The following is a 21,781-nucleotide window of genomic DNA, read 5'->3' as shown; positions in this document are numbered from 1 at the left end:
TATTGTCCGCTTTGGGCCCCGACCACGCCCTCATGGTTTTGTTTCTGGGAACCCACACGAGACCTTCCCAATAGGTCACCCATCCTGGATTGCTTTCGCACAAACTCGCTTAACTTTGGAGTTTCGATGGAACTCGAAGCCAGTGAGCTCCCAAAATGCTTCATGCTAGATAGAGATGAGAATATACATATAAGGCTTAGAGGATCCCCTCCCCTTGGCGATGTGGGATGTTACAATCCACCCCCTTAGGGGCCCGACGTCCTCATCGGCACACTTCCTGTCAGGGATTGGCTCTGATACCAAATTGTCACATCCCGGCCTGGGCCCCCACCACATCCCGGGCTCGACTCCATCGTAGCACGATATTGTCCACTTTGGGCCCCGACCACGCCCACACGGTTTTGTTTCTAGGAACTCACACGAGAACTTCCTAGTGGGTCACCCATGATTGCTCTCGTGCGAACTCGCTTAACTTCGGAGTTCCGATGGAACCCAAAGCCAGTGAGCTCTCAAAAGGCCTCATGCTAGGTAGAGATGAGAATATACATATAAGACTTAGAAGATCCACTCCCCTGGGTAATGTGGGATGTTACAAATACTACCAGACCGTAGTACTAAGTGGTAATTACTTGTGTTTTTTAGGGTTTGAGTAGTTTAGATGTTAAAATTGGCTTGGACTTATCAATAAATATATGCGAAACCATACACCACAAATTTAGTTTGGAGAATTGAGTTGTTTGGATGCTAAAATTGGTTTGGGCATATCAAAAAAACATATACAAAACACATTGTACGTATATGTGGATTTAGACACTACGTTGTTGTGTCTATTTCTTGTTTTATTTTTGCATTGCAGTTCAGATGTTGTGTTGCAATGTTTGTTTCCGGTTTATCTTTTACATTTGGACTTAGGCTCTACATTTTAATTAGTTTCAACCTGCTTTTGCTTTTATATTTGAATTCAGAATCTACAATGTAGCATTTGTTTTTATAGTTATATGGATTGAGCTTCTGACTTTATTAGATGAAAAAACAAAAACATACAATATTCATATCACCAGCACAAACTTCATATTTTTTTTCTGTTACAATTGAAACATGTCCCCAAAAACAGCTAAAGGGAAACAAAAACAAGTGAAAGGCAATCTTTCAAAAACGAAAGCAAAAGGTACAGAAAATAAAAAGGCATATTTTTTTCCCATTACTCACACGCCTCCTACGCTTCACACCCACACGTCTGATTTTGCATTTGGATTCAAACACTGCAACGCAGAGTCCATTTACTGGTTCTATTTTTATATTAGTTTTATATTTGAATTCAGACATTGCAATGTAGTGTACATTTCTTGGTTTTGTTTTTTCCCTCACTCACACGCCTCCTACACTTCATACCTCACACGACTCCTTTTAGATTTAGATTCAAACACTGCAAGATTCTGAATTGTAAACCATATAACTTTTTGCAAACGCACTTGTAATTTAGGAAGGTTTTGATGGACACTACCCTTAAAAGAACCTTCACGACCAAAGCCTTTGAAAATTGTTAGAATATGTTACATCATTTTTCTGTTTAAGAATCTTTTTTGTCTGGATGATTTTCAAATGAAGTTTAAGAAATTGAATAGTTCTGATTTATGTGGTAAATATACGTTATTCAAAAAAAGTATTTGCATTGCCCATGGAAGAATTCAATCCCCTTTCTTTATAAAAACAATAGCCTACTCTAAACTAGTCTAATTATGAGAAAAATGATTCGACTTCGGATATACTACCAATTTAGCTCAGTTAAATACAAATTAACTAGAAACTACAAATAATGCGCGAAAAATCTTGGAATATTTACATCATAAGTCAGTTACTCAAAGAACGCGCGAAATCGGCCTAAAGCAAGCCCCGCGCGCACAATGCCCTCGTGATTCCTCTGTTTTTGTTTTGGTTTTTCACTTTTTACCTTCTCATCTCTCCTCTTTTAAATCACTCTCTCTCTCTCTCTCCCTCCCTCTAAAAGTGAAAACTGAAAACACGCTGCACACTTTGGCTTCTCTCTCTCTATAAATACAGTTCTCTCTCTTATCTCTGTGTGCCTTGCGCCCCTTCTCTCTCACTCTGTTCTGTTGAAGAATTACACTCTCGCACGCAGGGGTTCAGAAGAAACTGAATTTTTGTGAAGGAAACTTGCATAAACATAAACCAAGTTCTTCTGGGTCTCCTGCATAAACAACAATGTCGGTTTTGAAAGACGAAGATCCTCGCATCCACGGCATTAAAACCAAGATTCGGGTCGTCCCAAATTTTCCCAAACCTGGTTTGTTCTTCGTTTCCTCTCTATATATTTTTCATCCCGTTTAAACATTTTGCTGTAATTTATTTTTGTGTGTGTATTTTTGGCTCATCAAGCTGTTTAAAACTTTGATTAGCTGAAGTGGGTTTTCTTTTTTAGTGCAGAAAGTGATGACCTTCATCTATTTTTCTTACCAAATAATCAAAGGGTTGTTTAAATATGGTTTGGTTTGGTTGATTTACTGGGACTGGCATATACTTTGCAGGAATTATGTTCCAAGATATCACAACTTTATTATTGGACCCAAAATCCTTTAAGGACACCATCGATTTGTTCGTTGAGAGATACAAAGGCAAAAATATTTCAGTGGTTGCAGGTAAAAAACATAAAGACCAGTTTTTTTTCAATAGCAATTTTTTTGTAAGAAGTATAAACGCAATTGGTGGATTGCACTTGCCCGTCTTCTTCATCTTGCTGCGTTCCAGGTTCAAACTCAGCTACCTTCCCTTAGTGCAAATTAGAGTAGTGGTGTCTTTTGTAATAAACGTGCCAAAGGCCTAAGCTTTTGATGAACTTTTGATAACAGTGATTAACTTGAAGGTGGTGGGGTCCATGGTTAGAAGAAAAAGTAGGTGTGAGTGATGAAGAAATGCTGTCTACTGTTATATTTGCATAAGTTTCTCCTTGTCCTTTAGAATGCTTCTAAGAGACATTATGGAAATGGAAGTCACAATGGGTTTTGGGAGTGATTTTTTGTTTGACTCTAAGCCTTGTTAGTGGGCTGTGCCACTGATGATAGCTCTCCCTCAAGTTCTTTTCTTTATTCTCCTTTGTAAATTTCTTCACATTTGCTCTCTCTCTCTCTCTCTCTCTGGCATGTGGTTGGGTTCAATTTGCGTGGATGGTGGTTGGTGATGCTGCCCACCTTGTTAAAAGTGGACCCCCATCTCAATTGGGCCGAATTTTTTGGCTTCATTATAATGTGGGTTTGCCCAACTTTACGGTTGAATGACCCTAATTTACACTCTTCATGTTACCTTTGTTTATTTCCTTGAGGTTGTGTTTGGTACGTCGTACTATACTAACTATTTCAGCCATACATACTAATCTTTGCATCGTGCATTGTTGGAGTTTATTATCATGACGTGAATAGTTTACTGTAATAAGGTATGAATGATTTGCTGTCTTGGCTTGTTTCTGTAGATAGCTTTTGTTTTAGCCCTTCAAAAATTGATAGAGGAACTATTGAGGTTTCACTTTATGGATTGGAGTTACTTTTGTTTGGCCCTACAAATTTTGGTAAATATTACATTGTGGAAGATTATGAAGAAAATTACACTTTGCGTATATGGAGATTGTAAAGTCACAATGATGTCTCGAGGAATCTATCGTGATTGACTTCAGTACTAATTGATCATAGCTAATGTACTACTTTAGGTCCTACAGAGTTGAAAATCTAATGTCATCTCATTATTGATGGGGCTTGATTCTCAGTTATTATATTCATTTTCCAAATGAGTTGGTCCAAAGTTGTTTATGTATGTTTTGTCATGATTTATGTACACTAGGAGTTCTCTATTTGTGCGCTTATGTGGACTTACGCTCTCTTGTTGTGTGAAAGCCTTTTTATCTATTGTGGAATGGGAAATGATAATCAGAGACCCTTTTTCTCCTCCGACACACCCATGTTTAATCTTGTCCATTGTTTCCATTTGATATATTCAATTTGACGGCTAGAAATGAAGACGAGTGTAGGAGGCGAAAAAGAGTGGTTATTGTTTCCCTTTTGGAATCTATCTTCAAATTACACCCTGACATGAAAAAGATATGGAGTTTGTTCTTGATGATAACGATTAGCATGCCGTATTTATTCTCATGTGAATTGATGTTACCTAGTTGAGCAATTGTTTATGCTTGATTTTTCTACTAGAAGGACCAGTATTTCATAGGTTTATATTTTCGTCAATTACCATTGAAGTGAAATCTTAACCTTGATGATCCCATGTCTTTAGTAGTCTTGTGCTTATTAGATATTGTAATTTGTTAAAGATTTTCTTCTGTTTATGAGTTCGTAATTGTATCAGGGACATGTTAATTCCATGTTTTGCATTCAGGAATTCTGTTCAAAATACCTTCTTTTTTTGTTTGACGTCTTTCTGTGTCCTTGAATACTGTTTCTGTCAAGCCAGGGACCTGGATATAGTTGGACAATTGAGAATGACAATTTGCCATACCCTTGTGATGTTCTGAAATATGATGTTTCTGTTTTTGTTTATTCCAGGAATTGAGGCGCGAGGTTTTATCTTTGGTCCTCCAATTGCATTGGCAATAGGAGCAAAGTTCGTTCCCCTGAGAAAACCAAAAAAGCTGCCCGGTAAATTTTATTCTATTAGATATTTTGTGTACATCTCTTGGTATAAGTGACTGTATTTTGACATGTTTTATAATAAGCAATTTTTCAGTTTGTTGATATAGCAAAGTTTGCTAAGTCTCTTAGTACAGTGACCGATATATGTCTTAACATTTTAAGATCAAGTGCAAGAGAGTAGTGATTTATACACCTTAACATTTTGTGATCAAGTGCCAAATTGTCTGCTTGGTTGGCAGATTATAGACCCGCATTCAAGGTCACAATTTGGGTTTGTCCAGTTGGTCCTTCGAACACACTGCTCGGAATTCATAGTCCTTGATAATTTAAGATGCTCTGTGTTCTGTTGTGGTTTTGTTGTCTAATCTTGCATAAAATATATCTATTTCTGTCCTCTCCAGTTCTTGCATGTCGTTCACTATGCCATGGTTATAACGTTAGAATCTCTCGGATTAATTTTGTTCTTAAAAGGTCAAGGATTATCTTTGCATTCTTGTTTCCGTGAACTATAGGGCTTATTTGTTTGTTGTATACTCTACCTAGATTGTTCATGATGCTCTTGACAATTAGGAGCATATATATTTTAAATTCTAACATTCTATTATGGTCATCTGACATCAGTTGCGTATAGTTTTGCACCTCTTTTTCCCCTTGAGATGAAGTTGTGGCTAATATTAGGATTGTTGTAAAACTTTTCTGTTGGGGCAGGTGACGTTATTTTTGAAGAATACACTTTGGAATATGGAAGGGACCGTCTTGAGATGCATGTTGGAGCAGTAGAACTTGGTGAGCGTGCTCTGGTGGTAGATGATTTAATAGCCACAGGAGGCACACTCTGTGCTGCAATGAATTTATTGGGTAATCACTCTTTTGATAATATAAACAGGATGTTGGTTAAATTATTGGAACAACTGATAGCTTATATGGGACTAATGACTGGTGCATCCGTTGGTGATCTGCGTCTAACTTTCGTATTTCAATTGACGTTCCAGTTGTGTACTAAGTATCAATTTATCTGCTTGACTTTCTTGAAATACATAATTTGGATTTGTGGATGCTCGCAGACCTTTGCGGTGATTCTGTATGTTTGATTTTAAACGAAATGTTTATCTCAGAACGCGTTGGAGCAGAAGTGGTCGAATGTGCATGCTTAATTGAATTACCAGATTTACAAGTGAGTTGGTTTGACTCTTGGCTTTCCTCAGTTTGCATTGCTATGTTTTGAGCCACCATTGTCCATTCAGTGACTTCTTGTTTGGATGTTGCAGGGACGTGAGAGGTTGAATGGAAAGCCATTGTATGTACTAGTTGAGTACCAATGACCGTGGCGAGACTATAATTCATCTGCATTGGTGCTGCATGACAAACATGTACATTAGAGGCACATTACGGGCTCTCCCATCTCCGGAATCTGATTTGATTCACCCCATCCATCCCCTTTTTCCCAGTTTCAACGATTAATGAATTTTGATAAAAACTTCAGTTATTGAGACTCGTTGTTTTAGCTAGTACTAGTAGCATTAGAGCATCGATTTAGGGAAAGCGTTTCGTTTGACAACTGCTGTAGGACTCAGTTTCTATGTTTTCCCCAAACCGAATTGATGTAGCCCTTGCCCTATGGTTCTCGCAGTTCAGAGCTTTATGTAAAGGCATGGGTTCTTATTATTCTGGCACTTAAACGGAGTTCATTTGTTAACCACTGCCTCTAAAGGGAGTTCGGTTATTTGCCAGCAAAAAAAATAAAAAACTAGAGAGTTTGGGCTTCTGAGTTCAGATATCAGTTTGGTGAAAACAGTGAGATGTGGGATGGCCCAACGGTTAGGATGAATTTCTTATGTTGGTAAATTACACGATAGTAGTTAGGGAAAGGTTGAAATACATTGGTGAGTCTTTTCAGCTCCCGGAATGGTGGACTGTCATGGTGAAGCGATCAGTTGATTCCCTTTTTTATTTTAAAAAATTAAAAAATTAAAAAAAAAATGAAATGTCTAAGTCATGATTTAATGTTATTTTTGAATTTTTAACCCAAATATCAAACTCTTGAAACCGGCTACAGGACATGTCCCAGTTTGACTTCTAAGTATATAGTAAATACATGTACCGTAACTAAGCTCTAAACTCTCATGTCCTAATGTAACTTGTATTTTATATTGATCAGGTGAACTGATGCTGATTGACTCACGTGTCCTCTAATTTATGTTCTCCACTTTTTGTAAAAGGGTTTATTACATTCTCAATTTGATTCATGTGATTTAAAAATTCTCAGAAACAAACTTAAATTTTATTTTCGTTAAAAATAATCATTAACTTACATTGGACAAAACGTGATCCTCAAAGCAATCCTTACTCGGGAAGAAATCACATAGAAAATTCCAAGAGCATGAACAATACGCTAGAGGTGCCAAAATAAACACCACAATTCACGATGGCAAATTCAATAGAAACATAAAACAATTCTCAAGAAAGGAAAACCTACACTCAACCAAGAAGGAAGATGGCACTTGTGATGGCTAAACCTTGAGAGTTGGATAACTACCATAAAGACACCATGAGGAAAATGTCACAACATTCTTTAACAATTGCAAGAGTCAACAAATAAGCACCGTTACGATTCACCTCTAGCAAACATGAGCTTCCTGAAGGGAAAATTATGAGTTTTACACATAGGGATTTCGAAATGACTATCATGCATATACAAATCAAATTTTATATACGAAAGCAGCGGAAGCATTTAACACAAATTATCAAAGCTATAGTCATGCAAATCCCCTTCAAGGTTCATAGGTTTATATATAATGCATCAAAACATTTTAGAGAAGAACAAAGTGAAGGTTTAGTCTTATACCTCTTGATCTAGACTTGAGACCAAGGATGGACCAACTCCAAGCCCTTTGCTCCTTGAACTCCTTGAGCCTAGCCTCCCTCCTTGCCTCCTCCACTTTGTTGGTAAGAGTGCTCCAAGGTTCTCCTTTAGTCTCCAAAGGAGAAGACCTCTAAAGATCCACACCCACTAGTGTAGTGAGATGGATGGAGGAATAACCAAAAGGGTGAAAAATTGTTAGCTAAAACACCCTCAAGGTGGCCGGCCTTTGTGTAGTTTTAGAGAGATATATCTTTTGCCTCTTTGATGTTTTAAACACACAAAAACCCTGAGGAATAAATCTCTATAAAGTTCCTTATATAGACAAAAAGAAACCTAGTCAACAACTTGACTAAATATCTCTCCCAAACCCTTTAAGTGGCTGGGCCTTTAGTGTTTGGTTTGGGCTTTGGGCTTTTATTATTTCAAGTCATCCTATGCTTGAATAAAAGCCCAATGGGTTTAGGCCCAATGGGCCCAATAAAACCCGAACGTTTCTTTAAGCCCAAAACGATCTTTATCGCTTTTATGATTTCTTTAGACTTTCTAAATTAATCACAATACTTAATTAATCCAATTAATTATTTCTTCATCCATTAATTACTTACTACAATAGTGTGTCAGTGTACAATCATTTTAGGTTCTAATTAGCAAGGCAGTGAGGTGATTGGCATCAATCCAATTGATTATATTTAATTCAATCACTTAGTGAATTAAAACTTCCTTTTAATTCACCTTCTTCTTTGATGACTACATTTAATCATCTAGAAGAACTCATAAGCTATGAGTGACATCTAACCATATGTCATAGCTACCCAAGCTAATGTAGAAGTTGTTCGGAGAACCTATTCAGTTGGAATTACAATGTAATTCGATCCTTCTCTAAAACAATACTCTCAATCACATTACTAGGGTATGGATATATTATGTCAAACCCCTAATGTGATTATTCCTTCTTATATGATTCTATTGAGTCGTATAGGAACGCTTTCCTTTATTACGCTCGATACTTCGGCCGAAGATTCCCGAATCATATCTCAGAGTATTCTTCCTCTCTTATTGAGGATTAGAGATTCCTTGTTGCACATACACTTGCCTTCATGACTAAGTGGCTTAACCCTAATTATGCCGTGGACACCCGCGAATGGGGAGACTTTGACATAATCAAAAATTAAGTACTTAACCACAAGACAACGACGATGCCTCAGGTCAAAGGATTACTTACATTATTCCAACCATTAGAGTTACTTGCTTGACATGTGAGTAGACCTCCATGCAAGTACTCTCGTTCGATTGTGTTCAGTGAACTCATTCCCTTAATGAGCACCTACATACTTGTCTTAGTGTTACCACACGAATGGGATGAGACTTTTCATCCTTCCAATTGAAGCAGACACAGTATGTACCGGTCTAAGCATTGTCAGTATCCCTCCGACAATCCAATGACCAGGAACCTTTTTGAACATTATGGTTATGTGAAGAAGGTCTCTGTAATCTAACATCATTAGATTACTTCTTCAATCGATCCATTGTCCATGGATATACTATTTAGGACATATATCGTTTGTTGAGATAGTCCTAATTAGTATCTTTGCCATTTGATGTATAAGAGTCATCTATACATCGATTCATTTGTCCTGAAAGGTTTCTTCCAAAGATTGACTTTCAGGGCATATTTCCAACACTTCCTCCTCATAGTGATTTGCCAAGCAAAAAACCAACAACCCCAGCCGCTCTAGATCCGAGGTTGAGTAGTATGCCCATGGCCATTACAAAAGGCACTCTTCGACTAAGAACGACTATACCCAGAGGATTGAGATAGTTAATACAATTGACTTATAAATTATAATCTTTAAAAGATAGCCACGGACCATTACACACTTCAATTAAATGAAAACAAATATCAAACAAGAAAAGCTCTCGTAAGGATCGCTTTTTGGCCTTGATTTTGAACCGTAGTTTCCACTCTATTTTCAACTATATATACAACAAGGACTCGAGCTGGAGAATCTCCCTCCCTGGCTAGGCTACTACTTTTTCTTGTTTGAAATTCCACGTCCGGTTTTCATTGGTATTTGCTTTTTGCTTACCCACTATGGTTTTTTTTTTTTTTCTTTTTAGCTCTTCTTCCGCCCGGTCGACCTGTCTGAAGTCGATGGTGCATCCAGTAAGCTCTTTCAATTTATCTTAGAAAATGAGGCATTCCAAAATTTTTAGGTGTAGAATCAATGCATTTAGCAGACGGAACAATATTTTATTTTTGCTTAACTTGAAAAACATGCATGAAATTGGAAATGGTTAGAGAGTTTTGGTAAGTGGAACTAAATTTTATTGGGCACAAGGTGCACATCAAAGATTGTGATTTGTGGCCATACCCTTCATTTTCTCTTAAGCCAAGCAATGGTTTTGGCAGCAAAACAGTTGCGTGACTTGCGCTGTACTTTGCCAGTCAACCAAATTAGGCTTATTCAGCAGCATCAAATCTGCTGAGGCTACTCACTGAGAGGGATAGCAATGGACCAAGACAAACCTATGAAAATGAAACGGACGCTTACCTCACAAGTTTGATTCTGGAACGATTTTATTGTCACGTGAAATGTACATATCTCACTTTTTGTAAATAACGTATCTTAATTGTTATATTTTATATGAAAATTGTTCAATTTCTCAATTTTCATTTGAAGATCATCCATACAAAAAGTCATTCAAATCGTACATCATTTTGTCATCCAAATGTATCAAATAAATGAACGGTTCATCATGACTATGTTAGATCATCCATACAAAAAATCATTCAAATCATAAATTGTTTTGTCATCCAAATGTATCAAATAAATAAACGGTTTATCATGACTATGTTAGATCATCCATACAAAATGTCATTCAAATCGTAAATCGTTTTGTCATCCAAATATATCAAATAAATGAACGGTTCATCATGACTATGTTGCAAGTAGTCATTCAAATCATAAATCATTTTGTCATCCAAATATATCAAATAAATGAACGATTCATCTTAACTATGTTAATAGGACTCGCATCGTCGAGTTGCTCGATACATTTGGATCACTAATTGGTTTTTTATTCAAATGATTTTTTTGTTGGACATAATCTTTGAATGAAGATCAATAAGTTGAAACGCTCCAAATCCCGATTTTAAAATTTGGAGTAATTAGGTTTTCATCCTTATTTTTACTACTCTATTGATTAAAACCTTATTACTTTTCAATTTTTGATCAAGGTCCTTTGTATTAATAATATCATTAATTATTTCAATAATAAAATATTTTTTATTTCTAAATATATTCATTTAATATTAAAAATGTTACAATTAGTATATTTATATTTATGGCTAATTTTTTTATCATATATTTTTATTTTTAGTTTGTACCCATTTTTAATTTGCAACCCATTTTTAATTTGTACCAATTTTCCTTTCAGTTTTAATTTGTACCCATATATTAATTTCTTTTTGTGCCCATATTTTTTAAAGTTTTATTTGTATTGTACCCATATTTTTTTATTTATTTGTACCCATTTTTATTTTTGCTAAATGTACCCATTTTGAAGAATGTACCCATGTTTTGATACAATAATTTTTTGGTTATTTTTATGAATGTACCCATGTTTACACACACACACACAATAGTATATTTATATTTTAATATTTTTAATCCCACAAATTATGGTTTTTTATTTAAAATCTCATTACTATAAACAACTATAAATTTTAATTTTTAATTTAAAAAATATAGTAACGTACATAGAAATAAATTATCAATTAATTTCAGGGACTTGGATCAAAAATTGAAAACCAATAAGGTTTCAGTCAAAGACTGTTCATAACTAGGGACCGCATCCAAAGTCTCCCTTAAAATTTACACAATAAAAATCTGTTCTTCGAAAATAGTGGGATATGGCCACATGGGGCTGTTGCATTATATATATTTTTTAACATATGATATTATCTACACTAAGTGGTGATGGATTAGTTTAAGTCTCATAATGGGCAGCCATAATAATGTAATTCAAATTCGTTTTTGACGAGAATCAAACCTAAAATCTCTCACTTAAAGATGAATAATACTAGAACGTAATACTAATGAAAGGGGCTGTTGCATTATTAAACCGTGACAATATCCCTTTCGATTTCAACAAGAAGGGAAAATGTAAAGCCTTTTTACCAGAAAACAGAATGCTAAAAACCTAAATAACAACATCAACTAACTATACTTCTATTGGAAAAACAACACCTATGCTTTTCATTCCTCGTCTCTTATTTTCTATCCCTTTAACAAAATCCGGAAAAAGTTCAGTTCTTTCTTTTCTTAAGATTGTACTTTTGTGTTACACAAGTTAATTCCTTCAACAGCATAAAGAAATCCTTCTTGTGTAACATGAATATTACGCATGGGCAATGAATGCGTGGTGCTCAAGTTTACTTGTTTATTTTCATGTTGGGCTTATTTATACTATTCATACACATTTCGAGTTTTGTAACTAAGGTTTTAAAAAATGCTAGGTTTTAGTGGGGTAGAGTGGAGCTTAACGCCTAGGCAGGGTCTAGCGCCTAGATAGGGCCTAGGCAAGAATCTAAGTGGATTAGACGGATTTAAAAGTAAACGTATTATATATCGCATAAATAAGTATTTGTTTATACTTAAAAATTACATAATTGACTTGGCATACATACATTCAAAAATTGAATGACATATTAGAATATATTGAAAACATGGGGAACCAGGATATAATGAGTATTCATCTGACTATTCAACAAATATCTTATAATTTATTAAAAAAAAACTGCAAAAAAAAAAGTTATCTATTTTTTGTTTATGTGAGAGTCGCGACCTAAGTAAGTGTCTAGACGGTCGCCCTCTCTTAATTTTGAAAGTTCTAGGGATTAATCGGGACAGTAGCTAGCTGCCTAGCGCCTAAGCGGAACCTATGCGACGTTAGACGAAATTTTTTAGAACAATGCTGGTAACATGTCATATCTGAAATTACGTATCTATGTATTATACCTGACTAATGAAATTAGTTGGTGGCGACTTAATTTAGCTGTTGAACCAATATCCGAAGTTATAATTGCTCAGAATTAATACTTAGTTCTGAAGTTGTAATAATTTGTATATATATATGTTACAATTATCCCACAATTGTCATCATTATGTTTGTTGGTGACTGTTATAATACCAGTTAAACTTCCATATCGTGCTCATGAAAAATATGAACTCTGCCCATAATAACAACAGATTAATGCTAATTACTATCAAAAATAGATTTCAAGTTTTATAATCCCAACCAATGCAACCGTGTTGAAAGAGTTCTAAATTCGAAGTTACCTTCACCATTTATACAAAAGAGAATAGTAATGTTGTTATCTCCCGAGCAAAATAATTTAACAAAATCATGCAATAAAAACCCATTAATTACATTAGTAAAACAGTAAAAAATATGAACATGACAGTAATCACAGATGAATTAAAACCAAAAACTGGTTAATTAGGCATTTATCAACTCAATTTTTCCATAAATCACACCCACAATATCAAAAACCCAAAACAAAAAAAAAAGAAAAAATTGAATTGATAAATGCAAGAACAAGGTGTGATAAAAAAAAAAACACAAATAAATAGAAAAAGGGACAAATTCTTTAAAAAAGGACCTTGTATTTTTACAGTTTATAGATGATAAGAAAGCACGGCAACACGGCGCGTGAATCAAACACCAGCAATTCGCCGCTGTCTCCGCTCACCGAGTCGAACTCGACCCGGCCATCCAACAACGACTCCAACTCCAACTGCTTCGAAACCCGACCCGCAATGACCCGGCAAACCAGCATCGCCCTCCGTCCCCTGGCCCCACCAGCACCTGCGCTCTCGTGGGCCATGCCGCTACCGGAAAAAGTGCAAATCGCTTTTCCCTTTCCGCCGTGAAACCCCCACATTCCCCTGCAAGCGTCATACACCCCAACGCCGGAGCTGGCGGGACCGAGGCAGTGGAACCGCATGACCTCGTTTCCGTCCGCGACGCACCGCGCATTCTCCTCCTCGCACTGGGCCCCGCCTGTGGACCCGGCCCGGGACCGCGCCTTCACAACCTCCCTGTACTCCTCGAACCGGGCAACGGTCTTGGACCCGTTCTGGACTTTAAAAATCATCTCGATCCGACCCGAAAAGGCCTTCGGTCCCCAGCTGGTGTGGAAGATAATCTCGACGACATTGCGCGAGGGGTGGTCCTCCGGGAGCTCCGTCAATGACGACAAGAACGGGTCGTGGGGTCGCGGCTGACCGGTTCGGACTGGTTGGGTCGGGCTCGAACTGGGCTCGGGTTTTGTGGGTCGACCCAGGTGTTTGGGTTTGGACCGCTTGGGCGGCGGACCAGGCGGCGGCGACGGCTTTGGTTTTCTTGGTTTTGTAGAGTCCATGACGTCCTTGATGTTTTGAACGCTCTTTCTGCAACTCGTGCTGTTCATCAGATTTTTCGGGTTCGGATGGTAAACGTCTTCGAACGCTCTCGACTTGCATTGCAGCGACTTCACCCACCCACTCGCCATTGACGGACCTCTCAAAACGAAACCGTATCTCACCACACCTTCCACTTCTCTCCGAGCGGGTTTTTTTGGGGAGAAAAGAAAAGAAAGAATTTTGCAGAGAGAGAGAGAGAGAGAGAGATGGCGCGTTTATTAAATGGGGGGTTTCCAACTTTCAACAGGTGAGGGTTGCGAAATTACGGAAATGCCCTTCTGAGGAATTTGGAATTACCCACTTGGATTTCTGTCTCTTTCTTTTCATGGGAAGGGGGGAGAGGAGGGGGGAGGCATGTTGATGAAAAGAAACAAATTTCATCATTAATTTGGGTTTTAATTTGTCGGGACAAGAGAGAGACAGAGAGTGTCTGGTTGTGGTATTGGGATTTTATATGGAATTGCACTTGAAATTGATGGAGTTAAATATTGTTTTTTTTTTTTTTCAATAATATTGTTGTTACTGAAATTTGAACTCAAAATATGATTCAATAGTCTTATATATTAATACTTAATTATTTTAATTTTGTTGGAGATAAAATTCGTTCGTCATATTTGTGTGTTGTTTTTGTTTATCATAATTTCAATTTTATTCATGGTTTTATGATCATATTTAGTTTTAGAGACACAATAAGAAGACTCTTTTTGACACATCCCAACCGAAATCAAGGCATGTTGGCCGTCACGTGAGGGTAACGTAGTCATGTGCACAGTGCGGAAACGATAAAGATAAGAGTTATACGAATGAATAAAAACCGAAAGCTACTAAAATGCACTAATAAACAGTAAGTGCTAGGAGTGAAATATAAGTGTAAATACTCATATTCAGAGCATAGAAAATCTAGATGCAGTCCAGTATGACAAGTACTAATTATACAGCACCATAAGATGTCCTACAATTATTTTAATATGTCAGAACCGCCAAAGTTCTCAAGGCCACCAACAACAAGCTTATCTAAAACTTGAAGGGGCGCAAAACAGAAAGTGTGAGTGGGCAAAAACAAATGTTTTACAAAACCATTTCAGTTCTCAAAGTTCTAACCCTTCGTCGTAAAGCATGTATAATTTTTCCAGAAGTGGAATATAAACATATGCATAAATATATATGTAAATATAACAATTCAAATCATGCTTCACATATTCATAATTATAAATATGCCATGCCAAGATATAACAGAGTAAGTAATTCAGGTGTGAATAAATTCATGGGAATATATCATGTTAGTCGAAACCCCTATAGAAGTATGTACGGCTGAATTCATAGCTCAATAGTCAAATTTAGCCGGAGTCACTACGATGACCTGTACGGCACTCTACTGCACACGAGTCGGAACCAAATGAAAAGGTATGTACGACAATACTGGCTGTAATATAATTATGCTCAATACTACTCTCTCATAATAGCTGGGCGATAAATCGCTAGTAACCTACGAGTCGGAACCATAGTAAAGGTCTGTATGACAGGACTATGCACCTAAATTGGATCCAATATGAGCATATGGTGCGGGAGGTGCCATTGTACTAACAGGCATGTGCCGTATTTTTGGCTAAATCACAGTCACCCTAGGTGCATTTTTATGAGCTCAACGTTATTCAATCATATGCCATTAATCATTAATTCTCATCAAACATAACTCGCCTGTTACTTACCTGAGCATCCACAACACCACAATTATATATAAGCATCATATACTAATTCATTTACGAAATATAAATTTAGATGCATGGCATTCAAGGCATACTTTCATTTAAACGCATTTTTTGGGAAAATATCAAGTATATAATTATATATTGAAAAACAAAAGCCCACTTACTGATATGTCGAAGGGTCGTAACCCCCGAGTCGCCCTTGACTGCGCTCGTCCTCGGGATAAGTCTCACCTGTATGCGAATTAACTGAATAAACATTAATTCAAAGCACATAACCAAAACTAGCTAATAACTTCTCATACAATGCTCAAATTGGGTGTTTGAATATACCAACGTAATCTACACAACTCCACAAACATCCTCATATTTTTAGAAAAATTTTCCGACCACCCACGCGCCGCCCATGCGTGGGCACGTGCCAGGCAAACTGACGGTAACCCTAACAGTGTTAGGGAATATTCCGTTAAAAATGTAGCATATACCATTAATTATTAAAGGCGCCATCGAACGCCGTTAGCATATCCCGTCAGTTTTGACGGAATATAGCTTCATCTTCTCCAACGAGTCGCCGGACGCCGGTGACTTCACCGGTTTCTGGGTTAATTTTCAAAACCTTATATCTTTCTCATTTTAACACCAAACTTCATGAAACTTGAACCATTTTAAAGATCTCACCAAGACGAATCAAACCATACCTGAGTCGAGCCCTGAAACCGGCAGAAAAAGCCTCGATACTCTGGCCAAACTTAAAACTCGTCGTTCTTGCTATTTCGATGTCCAAAATCTTCCTACGAACCACTCCTAGCCTCGTGAGGACCTCCTTAAGCTACCTATAAGCTTGAAATCCCCAAAAACATGAGATTTTACGTTTGCATGAATAGTACCTCAAATCGGAGGTTATGGTTTCTTGGGTTTTTCAAGGTTTCAAGTTCTAAAAATGACATATACGATCTCAAGGACATGCAAGGAGTTCGAATCTTACCTTCTTCATGTCGATCCATGCTTGAAGTGTGATTTTGGCGTTCGTCTGTAAATGAGGAAAGGAGAGAGAGAGTGAGTCTAAGGGAGAGAGCACGAAAGAGAAGAGAGAATGAGAGTTTGTGTGTGTGTGTGTGGTCCACGTGGGTCACCAACCAAAGCCACACAAATTCCTTTCTAATTTCTTCCAAAAATTAGGAAAAATGAAAGTTTGAACCCCTATGTACATGCATAACACACCACAACGTTCACATCCAAGGGTAAAATAGTCAATTCACGTCATCTATAATTTATTTCGGGATGGGCTGTGACAATCTACCCACATTATAAAATTTTGTCCTCGAAATTTACTTACAACCAATACATCCACTAATAATCATAAAATAGACGTGGATACATCTCTCTCATTCGGTCCTCTATCTCCCAAGTAGCTTCTTCCACTGAATAATTTCTCCATAATACTTTCACCAAACGCACGGTTTTATTCCTTAGTTCCTTATCCTTCCAATCCAAAAGTGTCATTGGTTTCTTAAGTCAAGTTCAGATTAATTTCCAAAGGTTGAGGAGGAATCACATGTGAAGGGTTTGTAACATAATGACGAAGCATCGAAACATGAAACACATTGTGTACCTTGGACAACTTTGAAGGCAACTCAAGCCTGTAAGCAACCTCACTGACTCGTTCAATGATCATATATGGTCCAATGTACCTAGGACTCAACTTGCCTTTCTTTCCAAATTGTACAACACCTTTCCAAGGTGATAACTTCAGAAATACCAAATCACCTACATTATACTTCCGGTCAGTGGCATGCTTGTCTACTAAGCTCTTTTGTCGATCCTGGGCCGCTTTCAGGTTAGACTTAATTACCTGAACATTTTGAGTAGTCTCATCCACAATCTCAGGGCCCACTAAAACTCTTTCGCCAACCTCTGACCAACATAAAGGTGTACGACAAGATTTCCCATAAAGTGTCTCAAATGGTGCCATACCAATACTCAAATGGTAACTATTGTTGTAGGCGAACTCTATCAAAACCAAACAATCATGCCAACTATTGCCAAACTAAAGTACTGAAGATCTCAGCATATCTTCTAATGTCTGAATAGTCCTCTCAGATTGTCCATTTGTCTGAGGGTGATATGTTGTACTATAAAGTAATCTCGTACTAAGAGCTTTCTGAAATGCTACCCAGAACTTGGAAGTAAATCTAGGGTCCTGATCCGAGATAATGTTAACTGGAACGCCATGGTACTTCACAATCTTCAATAGGAATAACTTAGCTAATCGGCTTAACGAATATTTTTCCCTCACTGGAATAAAATGTGCTGACTTATTAAGCCGATCAACTATCACCCAAATACCGTCATAACCATTCTGTGTACGAGGAAACTTGTACACAAAATCCATAGTGATATTTTCCCACTTCCACTATGGAATGGGAAGCTGTATCAACCCAAACGGTTTCTTCCATTCAGCTTTAATCTGTTGACAAATGGCACACCTACTCACATATTCGGCAATTTCCCTTTTCATACCCGGCCAATAATAAAATGGTCAAATGGTATGATACATCTTGGTGCATCTTGGATGCATTGCATATGTCGAAATATGTGCTTCATCGAAGATTTCTTTCTTTAACTCTGCATTATTCGGCACATACATTCTGCTTTCTTGCATAAGCATACCATCAGTTTCTCGAATCCTGAAATCTTTCTTCTTGCCTTGATTCCTTGCTTGAATTATTTCCTGGGTCTCTTCATCATTCATCTAGGCCTCGAGCACATGATTAATTAAAATTGGCCTAACTTGAAAATTTTCGATCTTCCACTCCTAACTCCACTCCAGTGGACCTCAAATCTGCTAGAAGAGAAACATAGCAATCATAGATGGCATTGAGTCTAGCTGGAGTCTTCCTACTAAGTGCGTCCACCACTGCATTTGCACGATGAGGGTGATACTTAATTGTGCAATCATAATCACTAAGTAACTCAATCCACCTCCGCTGCCGAAGATTAAGATCTCTTTGAGTAAATAGGTACTAAAGACTCTTATGATCTGTGAAGATCTTACATTTCTCACCATAAAGATAATGTCTCCAAATCTTCAAAGCAAAGATAATAGCCGCTAACTCCAGGTTATGAGTGAAGGAAAAATTTTTTCCTAGCTAAGAACAAGTATGAACATTTGAATACACATGCAAGCTATCAACACTTTAAAGTATGCATGCATCCAAAAACAATTCATAAAACCCATGACTTTCAAAGCCTAGTATATGGTGAACCAAAATAAACTCTTTAACAAAATTAAAGAGAAGTAAAGATTTAGTGATTCTTTACCCTTGAAGCTCATCCTTGTTTACATAAGGGATTCACCCAAGTGGAGGGCCTTCAAGTCACCTCCAAGCTCCTTGAATCCTCCTTGTGTTTTCTTCCCCTTAGTGCTCCTTTGATGATTTGAGGAAAAAGGATTTGTTCTCCAAAAACATCAAAAGCTTGATGTCTCTAAGTCTCTTCACCAAGGTTGTATCTTGTGAAGATGAAATGGATGACTAAAGGAAGAAAAGATTGCTAGATGTCCCCTCCTTTAGTGGCCGGCCTCCTTAGAAGAAAATGGAGAAAATGTTTCACCCAATTTCAACAAGAAAAACCCTAATTTGAAAATAGCTATAAAGTTGCTTTTATAACCTTTTCTTTGGTGAGTGGCAAACTTGCAATTAAGCAAACTTTGCCCATTCACCTTAATGGCCGGCCCTCCTTGGTGTTATTGGGCTATTTGCCCATTTTGTTTTAGTTGTCATACAACTTGAACATAATGGGCCTTTTGGACCAAAACGCTTTTGGGCCCCGAAACCCAAAACCAACAAATATGCCCAATACGAACCTTTCGTAAAATTAATTAACTAATTAACTAATCTTGACCATTCTTCAATTAAACCATTTAATTGCTTATCCATTTCATATAATTTCTTCACATACATCCTTACTCGGTGTACGATCCATTAGGTTCCAATTAGCGAGGCAGTGGGCGATGTTACTCTTAACTATCGATTTGTGAATTGAAACTTCATTTCAATTCTCCCTTTAATGATTAGTGTTACCTAATCATTTGGGCTTCCACAAACCATGAGTGACACCTAGCAGTATGTCATGGTTACCCAAGCTAAGTAGAATTGGTTGGAGAACCTATCCAGTTACAACTACAATGCAATACGGTCCTTCTCTAATACAATACTCTTAATCACATTGTTTAAGTGATAGTTTGTTTCATGTCTACTATCCAATGTGATACTTTCCTATATGATTCCCTTGAATATGATTTGGAACAAACTTCCTAAGTCATATTCATTTGCTTTGGCCAAAGACTTTAGAATCATATCTTAGAGTATTCTCCCTCCACCATGGAAGGTTAGAGATCCCTTGTTGTGCATTCATATGCCTACATGACTAGATAGCTTGACCCCAACAATGCCGTGGACACTCCTATGGAATGTCGTTTGACATGATCAAAGATCAAGGACCTAACCATTAGACATCTATGATGCCTCAGGTCAAAGGACTACTTTGCATATTGTAACTTTAGAGTTCATACATGACATGTATGTTCGAACTCTCTTTTGATCGTAGTTCAGTGTACTCGATTACTCTTTCGAGCACCTATGTGTTTGTCTTAGTGTCCAACACCAAATGACTTGAGACTAGTCATACTCACGCTTGAGTCAACACAACACATACTAACCTTAGCGGATTGTCAATGCCCAATTGGCAATCCTATGGCTAGGAACGTTTTAGGAATGAACATAAGAGAAGGGTCTCGATAATCTAACTCACTTAGATCACTTATCTCTTAGAACAAATACATTCCTTGGATTCTCTTATTGCTTAAACACATGATACAATAAATAGTGATTAACAATAAGATTTGCCCTTCATTAACCATATAAAAGTTTAATACATTAAGTATTCCAAAAAGCTATTACATCAAATGAGTAGCTTTGTGGGCATACTTCCAACAATGAGTAGGGTAATTCTTCTCATGAGGTTTCAACTATCTCGAAGCATAAGCAATCACCCTACCATGTTGCATCAATACACAACCCAGGCCATTCAAAGAAGCATCATTGTAAGCTTCATAATTACCACTATCATCTGCGAGTGTTAAAACAGGTGCATGAGTGAGATAATACTTCAACTACTAAAAACTTTGCTCACAATTATCATCCCACTCAAAATTAACGTCCTTTTGGGTTAACCTCGTCAATGGCAAAGCAATCATTGAAAAATCCTTAACGAACCGTCTATAATAGCCTGCTAGGCCAAGAAAACTCCATACCTCGGTGACGATTCGAGGTTGTTCCCAATTCTCCACAGCTGCCACTTTTTGAGAATCCACTTGAATTCCTTGAGCAAAAATGACATGTCCCAAAAATGCCACTTGATCTAGCCAAAATTGGCATTTGCTAAACTTAGCATATAATTGGTGTTCCCTCAAACTTTTCAACATCAATTTAAGATGTCTAGCATGCTCAGCCTTAGACTTAGAGTATACCAGAATATCATCAATGAAGACAATGACAAACCTGTCCAAATATGGCTGGAATACTCGATTCATCATATCCATAAAAGTTGTTGGTGCATTAGTTAACCCGAATAACATCATAAGAAACTCATAATGACCATATCAAGTCCTGAATGCGGTCTTAGGGACATCTTTACTACAAATCTTCAACTGGTAGTAACCAGACCTCAAGTCAATCTTAGAGAACACACAGGCACCTCGAAGTTGATCAAATAAATCATCTAATCGAGGTAATGGATAACGGTTTTTAATCGTTACCCGATTCAACTGCCTGTAATCAATGCACAGCCTCAAGGTTCCGTCTTTCTTCTTCACAAATAAAATTAGAGCTCCCCAAGGTGAAGTACTAGGTTGAATAAAACCACTAGTTCTTGCAACTGAACTTTCAATTCCCTTAATTCAACAAGAGCCCTTCTATAAGGAGTCAAAGATATATGATTCATACCTGGAAGCAGATCAATAACGAACTCCACATCTCTATTTGGCGACAATCCAGGCAAATCCTCAGGGAATACATTCGAAAAATAGCTGACCAC

The 21,781-nt window shown here is 37.3% G+C and overlaps 2 protein-coding genes across 2 annotated transcripts; one reads left to right on the top strand and one right to left on the bottom strand.

Moving 5' to 3' along the window:
* The first annotated feature begins 2,014 nt into the window (after nucleotides 1–2,014).
* LOC126627094 (adenine phosphoribosyltransferase 3-like) lies at nucleotides 2,015–6,345 on the top strand. The gene is made up of 6 exons (XM_050296517.1): nucleotides 2,015–2,305; nucleotides 2,547–2,657; nucleotides 4,563–4,655; nucleotides 5,358–5,507; nucleotides 5,765–5,823; nucleotides 5,918–6,345. The coding sequence occupies exons 1-6, from the start codon at nucleotides 2,224–2,226 to the stop codon at nucleotides 5,969–5,971; spliced, it is 549 nt and encodes a 182-aa protein (XP_050152474.1). The 5' UTR covers nucleotides 2,015–2,223; the 3' UTR covers nucleotides 5,972–6,345.
* A 6,796-nt stretch (nucleotides 6,346–13,141) lies between these two features.
* Nucleotides 13,142–14,190, bottom strand: LOC126627093 (uncharacterized). The gene has a single exon (XM_050296516.1). The coding sequence runs from the start codon at nucleotides 14,066–14,068 to the stop codon at nucleotides 13,187–13,189; it is 882 nt and encodes a 293-aa protein (XP_050152473.1). The 5' UTR covers nucleotides 14,069–14,190; the 3' UTR covers nucleotides 13,142–13,186.
* Nucleotides 14,191–21,781: the final 7,591 nt, after the last annotated feature.

This window comes from Malus sylvestris, chromosome 6 (assembly GCF_916048215.2).
Source record: "Malus sylvestris chromosome 6, drMalSylv7.2, whole genome shotgun sequence".
Lineage (NCBI taxonomy): Eukaryota > Viridiplantae > Streptophyta > Magnoliopsida > Rosales > Rosaceae > Malus > Malus sylvestris.
This window is presented reverse-complemented; position numbering and strand designations above follow the sequence as displayed.

What these genes read in the sequence shown, in the direction of transcription:
- LOC126627093 (XM_050296516.1), bottom strand. Translation starts at nt 14,068, where the DNA reads ATGGCGAGTGGGTGGGTGAAGTCGCTGCAATGCAAGTCGAGAGCGTTC.
- LOC126627094 (XM_050296517.1), top strand. Translation starts at nt 2,224, where the DNA reads ATGTCGGTTTTGAAAGACGAAGATCCTCGCATCCACGGCATTAAAACC. An exon ending in CCCAAATTTTCCCAAACCTG is followed by an intron (nt 2,306 to 2,546) that starts GTTTGTTCTTCG and finishes TATACTTTGCAG; the next exon opens with GAATTATGTTCCAAGATATC. An exon ending in TTGAATTACCAGATTTACAA is followed by an intron (nt 5,824 to 5,917) that starts GTGAGTTGGTTT and finishes TGGATGTTGCAG; the next exon opens with GGACGTGAGAGGTTGAATGG.